This window comes from Crocodylus porosus, unplaced genomic scaffold (genome assembly GCF_001723895.1).
Source record: "Crocodylus porosus isolate Cpor-Errol unplaced genomic scaffold, CroPor_comp1, whole genome shotgun sequence".
Classification (NCBI taxonomy): Eukaryota; Metazoa; Chordata; order Crocodylia; family Crocodylidae; genus Crocodylus; species Crocodylus porosus.
This window is the reverse complement of record NW_017728920.1, coordinates 9,404,363-9,416,586: the sequence shown is the minus strand read 5'-3', so window position 1 is coordinate 9,416,586 and position 12,224 is coordinate 9,404,363. Positions and strand designations below refer to the sequence as shown.

Here is a 12,224-nt window from a genome sequence, read left to right as displayed (position 1 = left end):
CTAGGAATAACGGTCACGAGCTGGCAAAGGGTAAATTCAGATTAGACATCAGGAGGCGCTACTTCACTGTCAGGACGGCTAGGAACTGGAACCAACTTCCAAGCAAAGTGGTGCTGGCTCCTACCTTGGGGGTCTTTAAGAGGAGGCTAGATGTACACCTTGCCAGGGTCATTTGACCCCAGTACTCTTTCCTGCCATGACAGGGGGTGGGACTAGATGATCTACTCAGGTCCCTTCTGACCCTAGAAACTATGAAACTACGAGGAGGAGCTGCTGGAGGATGGGGAAGCTGAACAGGTCCCCCATTGGCTGTAGTAGTGGTAGCAGCCAGCCCTGCCCAGAAGCTGTATGCTGGCTGGGCTCGGCCCTTCTGTACACCAAGATGGGAGCAAGGCGTGTGGGCTGGGTGGGGTATGATTAATTGGTGGGTGCTCACAGGCTGGATGGAATTGCCTGGAGGGCCAGATCCAACCCACGGGCCATATTTTGCCTGCCCTGATATAGAGATTCCCATATTATCCCCCTTAAAATAGAGTAGATAAACATGATTACCATTTTTTTCTTTTTTGTTTTTTTTAATTTTCTGAACAAAAATAGAGTACAGAGCAGGTTGGGCACATACTTGGCTGGGATGCATTAGTCACAGATTGTCTTGGCTTCAGCAGGGGCCTGAACTAGATGATCTTGAGAGGTCCCTTCCAGCCTTACTTTCCTATGATCCTATGAAATTTTAAAAAACAGCCTGAACAGGCTCCTTAAGCTGAGGCCTGGTGCCCTATACCTAAATGTAACTGGCTGCTAAAATGAGTATGGGGCAAAGAGCACCCTCCCTCAGGATATATACATACATGGTTCTGATAGTTTGAGCTTAACATTCATGATGTGCAGCAAGTCTATTTACTTGGGCTTCTAAAGGGAGAGAGAGAGATGTTTAATGGAAGTGTTTGTTGTGGGGCCAGGAAATTAAGGGATAGCTGCTGGCTTTACTTTGCTTTAATAGCCTTGTGGATTTTTACTCTGTGGTATCAGCTCTTAGAGAATTAGACAAATTCATCATTTTGATTTTACCTGCACAGATATTAACAGACATCAAATTGCCCAAAGTTACTAGCATTTACTGACTAGGAAAATGGTAGCTTTAACAAACTTATGTCAAAGGACTGACAGGGTAAGTTTTCATTTACTTTTCTTCTTTCTTGTTATAGTAATGTTTGCACCAACCAGTTTATAATCCAAATAGACAAGTTCAGCAAGGGATTGGAGGGAAATGTTTAAAATGTACCATCAGAATGATCAGAGTGATGGTTTGTAGCATCATGGTGGGTCTCATTTGTTTGGAGAGTTGGTTTGTTTGTTTGTTGGTTCGTGTTGCTTTAAGGCTTTTGTAGTAAGATCAAGAGAGTGAGGAAGGAAATTGGAATAGAAAGGGATAGAGGGTGGAGTGATGAAAGACTTTGTTTCTTGTAAGGAAGATTTTTTTCTTCCTGGCTTATTGACCACCAAACTATGTCCCCCTTCCCTTTCCTTCCCTCTTTCCCCCAGCCCTTCAGAACACAAAGATTTTTTTTCATTGCATGCATGTGCTTTTATTCATGTATCTGTGCAGGAGTGTAATGTGAGAAAGCGTTACTAGCAGCAGTTTGGTTTCTCCATGATGCTTCTAAGACTTGGTGCATGTGGCATGAAGCTTATAGCATTGCTCAACTTCTACCTTGTAGCCTTAGAAACCTGTGATGCCAAATTTTACCACAAGCGTGAACTTTTTTCTTAGGTAGTAAATCTGGTTTGGCTTTTATTAGATTTAGCCATCCTGAATTGTAATCGTTTGTTCCCAGCCAACCTGCTTTTCCTCTGTGTAGTGGAACAAGTAGATCAAGATAAAGGCATTTCCAAAGGGCATTCACTTGTAGAAAAAATACTGACTTATTGATGGAGATGGGAACGTTCAACATAATTAGAGTTGCTTCTAGAAAGCCCTGCTAACAGCATTTACCTCTGTCTTATTGTAGATGTTTATGTCCATCCTGAATAAAACAACTGTTTCCTGCTGAAATGGAATTCTGCTTTAATATTGTGCTGTTGGTTTTGATTTTCTCTTCTAGTTTGAACGGCATGACCCCGCAAATGGGCGGATCACTGAGCGTCAGTTTGGTAGCATGCTGCTGGCTTACAGTGGAGTGCAGTCCAAGAAGCTTATTCATATGTTGAAGCAGCTCAAGAAACACTTTCAGGATGGAGAGGTTAGTAGTTTGGGCAACAGAGGAAGATTCAGGCTCTGATGGCTATACCCATGGTATACTGCACTTGGAAATGGGAGCCAAAGTATGACTATACTGCAACAACTCACTCTTAAAGTACTTATGTTTATTTCCACTGAGGCTTACTTGTCTAAAACAGGGTTGTTCAACTGGCAGCCTGTGGGCTAAGGGGCTTGTACGGCATGAGAAGGTCCAGGAGGAAGTTGTGCCACTGCTGGTGGTGCCTGCCTGCTCAGTGGGGAATACGAGGGGGATTCCGGGGGTCTGCCCCCACAACGTATGGCCTGCGCGCTGTGGCCCCCAGCCCCACTGAAGTTGGACAGCGCTCTTCTAAAATATATTTGAGAAGTTAAACAAGACTTGATAGCTGGAAATAAACAAAGGAACTGGGGTATTTCATATTTTATATGATCTAAACTCAGGAAGTGGCTTCCTTTTCAAACCAAGGACTGGCATAGATTAGTTTTAACCTATGGTTTCCAGGAGGAATGCATTAGACTTCCTGCAATCTGTTCAGGCAGTAAACTTCCCAGAAGAAAAACATTTAACCAGAAGTATGTGTGCTACAGTTGCAGGAACACAATGATAATCATTTAGGTGCATATGTAATGAGTTTGATGCAGATGTCACCTTTTAATTTAAGGCCCCTGCTGGATAGAACCCATAGTCCAGAGCCTGAATAAACACTAAAGATCTAGTGACTTGACCTTGGATTAATTGTGTAACATGACTGGGTAGGTTATCATTTTATTATTAATATATATGAAAAATAAATCATAGGAATTAGACTCATAATTTTGAGAGGTAAAGGTTCCAGTTTCTGAAGTAGTTAATTTAAAGAAAAGGCCCTTAGAATAAAACATTTAAAATGAAAGGGCATCCTTTATCTGATCATGAAAGCATGAGGTGGTAAATTACTGCTGTGTTAGAATTTCATGCCTGTTCCAATGAAGACTGATAGTTCTCCTTTCTTAATTAACTAGTTAGTGAACCTATTACAATTAACCTAAATGGGAACTGATGAAAGACCTCCGATTCCTTGGTTAGTAGACCTGACTGATTTGAAACCACTTCCTTATAAAAATAAACTGTCATCTATTTTTTAATTGTTTTAGGCCAATTTTGTGATGCAAAATATTTTAAAAAATATTGGACCAAATTTAGGCCAATCTTAATGTTCACTTTACCCTGCCATTTAAAGCAGCCTCCAAATGGTATAGGAAATCCTCTGCTGGTACACAGCCAGTGTGGTCCAGTCTCTCTTGCTTCTCTCTCTGAGCCTGGCTTCAGGATTGTGGTAGAAGAACTGGGGTATTTTCAAGCCCTGGGGTATAGCAGACTATAATAATCCTTTCTGATGTAAAGATTCTTAGGGGATTATTACAATTAGGTTATTCAACTTGCCACATTAACCAGGTTGGCTACTGTCTAAACCCCAGCATGGAAATCTGCTCTAATTTGTGGGAAGACAGCCCAGTGGCTCTCAACTTTTTTTGACTTGAGGCAACACTCACTAGGCTCAAGGCACCCCTCCATAATGTTTGTGAATTGAGTGGCACCAGTTTCAAAAAGTAGTTTATATATTATAGTACTAACCTTCTTGCAAAGGGGCTGGGCACTGGAAGTCTGGGATCATCCAGGCAGGGACAAGCCTGAGCCTGCATGTACATGTTTAGCTGATCTACTTATTTCTTCACACCTCAGGGCACCCTTCAAAGGACCTGAGGGCATCCCAAGATGCCCCAGCACCTTGGTTGAGAATCACTGACTTAGCCCATTATGTTTATATTGTTAGTGTTAATTTCTGCCTCTCTCACTCTGTAAATGTTGTGGGCCTCTGGGGGGGGGGGAAAAAAGGGTATCTGACTCTATTTGCATGTCTTTGTTCAGTTGTCAGTGTGACAAAATAATCAGCAAAGCTAACTGCACTTTATCATGCATCAGCAGATGCGTGACCAATAGAACCAAAGAGGTGATACTTCCCCCTGTGGCATTGGTCAGACTACAGTTGGAGTACTGCGTCCAGTTTTGGGCGCCGTATTTCAAGAAGGATGTTGACAGACTTGAGAGGGTCCAGAGGAGGGCCACTTATATGGTTAGGGGCTTACAGGACAAGCCCTATGAGGAGAGACTGAGGGACCTGGACCTCTTCAGCCTCCACAAGAGAAAGCTGAGAGGTGATCTTGTGGCCACCTACAAATTCATTAGGGGAACACAGCAAAGGATCAGAGATGCTCTGTTCACCAGGGTGCTTTTTGGGGTAACAAGGAACAATGGTCACAAACTGATTTAGGCTAGATATCAGGAAAAACTTCTTCATGTTAAGGGTGGCTAAAATTTGGAATGGGCTTCCAAGGGAGGTGGTGCTCTCCCCTACCTTGGGGGTCTTTAAGAGGAGACTGGATAGGCATCTGACTGGGATCATCTGACCCCAGCACTCTTTGCTGCCTAGGCAGGGAGTCAGACTCAATCTGTTGAGGTCCCCTGCAACCCTAGCATCTATGAACCTATGAATTTACCATGAATTTGCTATCCTTGGCAATTCTGTATTCATCAAAGCGTGAAAAACTGTGATGGAAAATTTTCTTTGTAGTTTGATAGATCATAATCAAAGTATTCTAGACTGTGCTGGGAGAAACTGGAGGGCCTGAAATATGAGGTTCATAGCAGCCATAAGCTCCATCAGTTATACAGTGCTCATTTTACTGAAGTCCAAATGGGGTTCTGTTCACGTCAGAAACAAGCATCCTTCAAGAACTAGATATGAGCTTCATAGAAGTTATGGCCTTTACCAGCACAAGCGAGTAAAATGCATTATACATCAGCAACACTGCTGAAAAGTGGACTTCACTGAAGTTGCAAACTAAATGTGGGAAGTCGACAAAATAATAAAGATAGCATTGGGCTCCTGCGGGATCAAATGGGGCAGCTGACATCCAACACCCAAGAAAAGGCTAATCTCCTAAATGTTTTTTTTGCATCAGTTTTTCACCCTCCCAAAGGTATCACACTGTCAGACAGGACACAAACCAGCCTGGGGGTAGGTGACAGGCCCAAAATTGATGTGGATCAGGTAAAGGAACACCTTGAGAATATGAACATTCACAAGTCTGCGGGCCCTGACAGAATGCACCCGAGAGTCTTGAAGGAGTTGGCAGACATCATTGCACCCCCCCGCTTGGCAAAGATATAGTGAAAATTCATGGTGCTCTGGCGAGGTCCCAGAAGACTGGAAAAGGGTCAACATGGTCCCTATCTTCAAGAAAGGGAGGAGATATGACCCAAAGAATTATAGACCAATCAGTCTGACATCCATCCCTGGAAAAATCCTAAAGAAAATTGTCAAAGGATTCATCAACACCAGACTAACAGAAGGCAAGCTTCTGAAGGCCAGCCAACATGGCTTTGTGGCTGGCAGGTCTTGCCTGACCAACCTCATCTTCTATGACCAAGTGACACGAGCCCTGGACAAGGGAGATGACGTGGATGTCATATATCGGGATTTCAAGAAAGTCTTTGACCTAGTTCCCCACAATGTTCTCATGGCTAAGCTGGGGAACTGTGGCCTTGATCATCTTACGGTTCAATGGCTAGGTATCTGGTCAGACCCAAAGAGTACTAGTTGACAGGACCAAATCAACGCGGTGTAGAGTGAGCAGTGGAGTCCCTCAGGGCTTGGTACTTGGGCTGGTGTTCTTTATAATCTTCATTAATGATCTTGAGTCGGGAGTCAGATGCGAACTGGCAAAGTTCATGGATGACACCAAATTATAGGGGAGGGCAGTCGCACTGCAAGACAGGCTGGGGATACAGGCCGACTTGGACATGCTGTCAAGGTGGGATGACCAAAACTGGATGGCCTTCAATGTTGAGAAGTGTAAGGTGCTTCACCTTAGTAGGAAGAACCCTCAATACACTTACAGGCTCAGCAGTGCTACGCTTGCTAGCACCATGACCAAAAGAGACTTGGGGGTCCTGATTGACCACAAGATGAACGAGTCACCAATGTGATGCTGTGACTAGCAAAGCAAACCAAACTGTGGCGTGCATCTCCCAATGCATCTTAAGCAAAACCAGGGATGTCATCCCTGCTTTACTTGGCCTTGGTGAGGCTGCAGCTGGAGTACCTTGTCCAGTTTTGGGCCCCCCACTTCAGGAGAGATGTGAAAAAGCTTGAGAGAACCCAGGGGAGACCCACTCATATGATCCAATGCCTGGAGGGCAGGCCTTATGAGGAGAAGATGAGGGATTTGGGACTCTTCAGTCTGGAAAAGAGAAGGCTCAGAGGTGATTTGGTAGCAGCCTACAATTATATAAGAGGGATACATCAGGACCTGGGAGAACACCTGTTCACCAAAGCTCCCCAAGGGATAACAAGGTCTAATGGCCACAAACTCCAGGAAGGCCAATTTAGACTAGACATAAGGAAAAAGTTCTTTACAGTGCATGTGTCCAGGGTCTGGAACAGATTCTCCCCAGAGGTGGTGCAAGCACCTACTCTGGACTCTTTCAGAAAACATCTGGATATTTTTCTTGCTGGGCTCACTTAATCCCAGCTGACTTCCTGCCTATGATGGCGCTGGATTAGATCTCACAAGGTCCCGTCCAGCCCCTAATGTCTATGAATTCTGTGAAATTGTGTCAGCTGTTTTAGAATTATATAAAAACAAAAACTGGTTTTTTTCCACATTAACAAAAACAAAATGTCAGATAAACACCATTTTTGAGAGAGCGCAAAATCTAAGAATAACTTCCCCTTTAAAGCACAAGTAGAACATAAAATTAAATTCTGGGCACCCCCCAAAAATACCCCATGTAGACTAGGATGAGACGGTGGTAAAAATCCCTGAGTTCTGTATTTATGCAGTCACGGCAGAGCTGTATTGGCAGAATAGTGCAGTGGGGAGAGCTTAGCACATTTGGGGAAAAGCAAACTGGCAGAACTTATCTAAGCAATTCTTAAATATTGTATGTAAGCTGATGAAGTGCTCTGGCTGCTCAAATGAAGGTGAAGTGGGGATCAAAGGGTAGAGTTTTGTTTCAAGTCAGATCTAATAAAGACTACTACATTCTTTTTTAGATTTAATCTTTAAGATTTTTGTCTCGGAGACGGACAAGATTCTTTAGGTGAATCTGATATCTTTTATTAGACCAAATTAAATAGTTGGAAAAAAAAATTTTAAGCAAGCTTTTGGGTTTAAAAACCCTTTGTCGGGCTGAGGAAGTTTCTGCAGTTGGTGTGTGCTCTTCCTGGATGGAATGAAAAGTAAAGAAGCCAGAGGCTGGGCTGGTATGCGTGCAAGGCAGTCAGTGAAGATGTAAATTGAGGAGTCAGTGGGTAAGAGACAGGCTGGGTGCAGGGAGAAGGGAGATTGAATGTAGCTGTTAAATAGTGGAGAGGTACCTGGGGACTTAAATGTCAGGCAGGTTATTATGTGTCATAAATCCAGTGTCTATATTTTGTCCATTATATTTAATATCCAGGAGGTTGATGAAATGAAGTTCATAGGCTCATCTCTGAGAAGTGTTTTGTAAGTTTCCTTTGAGGATTAGAACTGAGAGATTGGACAGAGTGGTTTTCTTGTGAGAAATGTGCCCCCACAGGTAATTGGGTATTCTTGTCTTTGATGGATTTCCGGTGTGCGTTCGTTCTGGTGCGCAGTTGTTGTCTGGTTCTCCTGTATATTTTCCATCAGGGCGTTTGGTGCATTGGATGAGATATATTACATTTATGGAGATGTAGCTGTAAGAACCAGGAATACTGATGGCTCTGTTATGGGGTGTAGTAATTGTGGGGGGTGGTGGAGATGTGTTGGCAGGTTTTGCATTTCTTGTCATGGCATGGTCTGGATCCATTTGGTGTGTTCTGGGCCTGAGGAAGTTTGCGTCTGGTGATGAAGTTAGCGAGGTTCGATTTGAAGGCTAGGATAGGTGGTTCTGGGAAGATCTCTTTAAGAAGAGAGTCTCTTTCTAGTATGGGTTACAATTGTTTGAGGATTTTCTATATGAGTTTGAGGGAGTGGTGACATGTCATAACCAGCGGTGTGCAATTTGTGAGGGGGTTTTCTTCTGTGCTGGAGCAATTCTTCAAGCGGCATCCGGGTGGCTCTTTCAAACATGCAGTCTGTCTCTCTGGAGGAGTGTCCTTGTTGGGTGAAAACCTTTCTAAGATTGGTGAGGTGGCAATCCCAGGTGTTCTCCTCAGGGCAAATTCAGTAGTGTGTGAGGATTTGGCTGTATATCACAGCTTTTTTGGTGTGTTTAGGGTGATTGCTGGCTCTGTGCAGATATGTATGTTGGTCTGTGGGTTTCTTGTATAACATGGTCTGTATTTTGCCATTCTGGAAACTGATCATAATGTGAGATGTTGGTGCTGAAGTATTCAAGAAATAGTCGGATGGAGGGATAGTGATTGTTGAATTTCTGATGGAACTCAATCAAAGATTGCAGGTTTTCAGTCCAAATGATGAAAATGTCATCGATATATCTTAAGTATAGCAAGGGTTTGATGGTGCAGTCCTTGAGGAATTCTTCTTCCATGTGGCTCATAAAAAGGTTGGCATACTGTAGGGCCATTTTGTCTCAGAGAGGTTGGCATACTGTAGGGCCTTAGTCTCAGAGAGACTTCTATATGCAAAAGAGTTTTATGTAGAAGAAGTGAACCGCCAGATACTTTTGTATCTATCTTCCCCTCCTCCCCGTGAGTATGAGATCTAGTGCAACTGCAGTGGCAGTTCAAAATTGCATGCTTTTCGTTTTAATGTCTGGAAGTCATGTCAACTTTTTGAATCCCTTGTGGTTTAACCCAATACATTGATATTACACAAGACTCTTATTTTGTCTCCACTGACTTGCCTGTTCCAGTGTTATCTCAGGCTTTACTCTTTCTGTAATCTAGCTCCCTTAAGTTAAAGGTAATTATTAGATTTTCATGGAAAATTATTATGCGATGAACTAGGTATATATATATGTGAGAGAGAGAGAGAGAGAGAGAAAGACTAGAAGAAAATAAGAACTCCTTGGGTGCGTCTGCATGTTTATTTAATGCGCTTTAGGTAATGCGCATTAAATCTATCATCTCCATTGTGAGGTACTAGAAACAGGTGTATTAGCCTATTTTAATGCTTTTTAGCTTAAGAGAACAGTTTTTATGATGCTTTAATGCATATCAAAATAGACTAATATCCATTAAAGTGCATGTATAGACATGCCCCTTATGTCCTGTTTCCCAGTTTTCTGTACTTTGTGTCTTTTTTGGTTTACATAATGAACAACGTCTAGGAAGCTAAGACATGAGCAATTATTTACCCCTTTACTAAAATTTAAAAAAAAATCTGAACCAAACAAAAACATTAAGCATGTTCACTTTCATATTCAAAAGGAAACAATTTTACCAGATTGCTTTTGATATTGGTAAGAACAAAAGTGGTAGAAACTGTGATATGCAAGGCTGAGATGGATGGATAGCCTGATTTTTTTTTAATTTGAGTGCCTCTACATGTCTCCTAAAAGCAACAATAAAGAGTTTTTGAAGAGAGGTGAACAGCATGGGCCTGACTTCAGACTAACATGGCTATCATGGGAGCGGTAGTTTCTTTATCCTGGGGCACAGATAATATTTTTGGCAACTTTGTTGATTTCAGGTAATTAGGTAGAAGGATCCTCACACATGATTATATTAAAAGAAAAACAGCAAATTATTTTCACCAAAGTTATCAGTAATTTTAGAGCAAAGTATCTTCTACTGATTTGTTAACAGTCATCAATAACGAAAGATATTTTTTATTTCTGTTGAATCAAACTGTTTCAACTGGGTTAATGTGTTTGATTGAAATCCCTAATCGTTTTTGTTAAAAAGAACGAGGGACAGACTGGAGGAGATAATCATTTTAATTTCCTTTTGAGTTTTCTAGATAGGAATTACAGGAACTTCTATTGTAAATGGGCGCAGGTTTAGTATTTAGAAAAAAAACAAGTGAAATTCCATAACCTTGCACTTGAGATTCCATAACCTTGATGCTAGTATTGCTCCCTGCTCTTTTGTTTATAACTTTCAACATTTACAGAAGAAACAGCTGTTCCCAGTTCCTTTACTGTAGAGAGAGAGTGTACATATAGTACCTACTGTTATTTTCATGGATCTCACACCTTTTAGGTGCTACAGCCACTCATCCATTTCACTGCCTACTCTGTGTCGGGGTAAACTGAACAGAATGAATCGGGCCCCAAGGTCACGGTGGGCCGGGGTGGCAATCAGATATGGACAGGTGGGATTATTGGCGTGGAGTCAGGAGATATGGACCCGTAGTGGATTTGAATAAAGATGAATTTATTTAACTTACGCTTTAGGTGTAGGCAGCGATGTCTTCAGTTACAGTATTAACAACAGAGAACAACGAAGGGGTCTGTTGGCCCACGAGGTTCCCCAACAGGGCAAGCCTGTCGGATAAGTCCCAGGGCTGGTCAACAGCTGAGAAACAGGGTAAACAGACAAACAGAACTGTAACACGTAGGTCAATAACCGGGGTTGTGACGCCAGTCCAATGGACAAACGGATGGTCGATGATGAAAGTCGAGGTCGAAAGCCAAGTAAGTAGAGTCGCATCGAGGTACCGAGGGTGATCCGGAGGCGAAGCCAAGGCCAAAGCGAAAACAGTCCAGTAACCGGAGAATCGTCAGTATAAGGAGAATCCAAATCGTAGTCAAGGATGGCGAGAACTTAATCGAAAGCCGAAGAATCAAAGCCGCAATCACTATCAGTTAAGGACACAGAGTGCCAAATCGAGGGAGGAGATCAATAGGCCTAAAGGCCTGACTGAGAGACAGTCCCTGGAGCACCAGCCTCTGTCTCCAGCTAACACGATCTCCCCCCCTGAGGGAGGGGCTCACTGAACTTTTATCTAAATTTAATGGCCAATCAGAACGCTCTCCACAGAGAAATTTCTAGTTAGATTACCTCATGTCAGGTTCTGACTGAGCATGCTCTCACATGCTCAGTCAGACACAATCTGAGCCATGTGTCTGTGGGGAAAGTAGGTCAACAATGATTGACAGGTCCGCAGGTCACCCAGGGGGCAAGGGCTGGGTGAGCCTTGGAACTTTCCACTCACAGAGTCCAATATGCATGTCAGTCTCAATCTTCTGTGTTGGCAGCATCTAAAATTTTGCTCTGACACTCTGCAGTAATTTCATGTCACTAAACTTCCATACCAGTCAGAGCACCTTACATTGTAACCACATTTAGTGGAAAGAGAATTTTTTGGCCAAATCTCTTCATTTCACATTTTACTAAACTATTTGTACAGTACTGCTGTATCTTTATCCTGATAGATCACTAACTTACTTTGACTTCACCGTATACCTAAAATAATAGGTGCCTTATGCCATGTTGCTGCTTTCTTAAAGAGCCTAAAGTGAAATCCTTTGAGTGTCATGATGTTGGGGGGGGGGGGAGTTGGAGACAAATTTAACCTACCATAGCCTATTAAATCTTGTGAATCTAACATTTTCTTTTTTCATCATAAAAATTGTAAGGAGAATTGTATCTCAATCATCTGAACAGTGTCTTTAGAGTTCAAATAATTTCCCTACAATTAGATTAAACAAATTGACTGCATACATGTTCCTCCCTTCTTCAAGAAAGGGAGAAAAGTGGATCTGGCTAACTATAGACCCATCAGCCTGACTTCTATCCTGGGGAAGGTCTTAGAAAAGTTTATTAAAGAGGCCATCCTTAATGGACTGGCCAACGCCGACATCCTAAGGGATAGCTGGCACGGGTTTGTTGTGGGTAGGTCTTGCTTGACCAATCTCATTTCCTTCTACTACCAGGTGAACTATCACCTGGACAAGGGAGAAGAGATTGATGTCATATATCTTGACTTGAAAAAAAGCCTTCAATCTGGTATCCCATGATCACCTCTTGGCAAAACTGGCCAGTTGTGGCCTTGGGTCCACCATGATCCG

The 12,224-nt window shown here is 42.6% G+C and overlaps 1 protein-coding gene across 3 annotated transcripts in view; it reads left to right on the top strand.

The window, feature by feature from the left end:
- The window catches only part of MICU1 (mitochondrial calcium uptake 1), a 227,210-nt gene that overhangs the window by 179,932 nt on the left and 35,054 nt on the right, over positions 1-12,224 (top strand). For all 3 annotated transcript variants that reach the window (XM_019538568.1, XM_019538566.1, XM_019538565.1), the window contains one exon: positions 2,103-2,240. In XM_019538568.1, the coding sequence (XP_019394113.1) occupies positions 2,103-2,240 (138 nt within the window). The remainder of the gene's footprint in view (positions 1-2,102; positions 2,241-12,224) is intronic.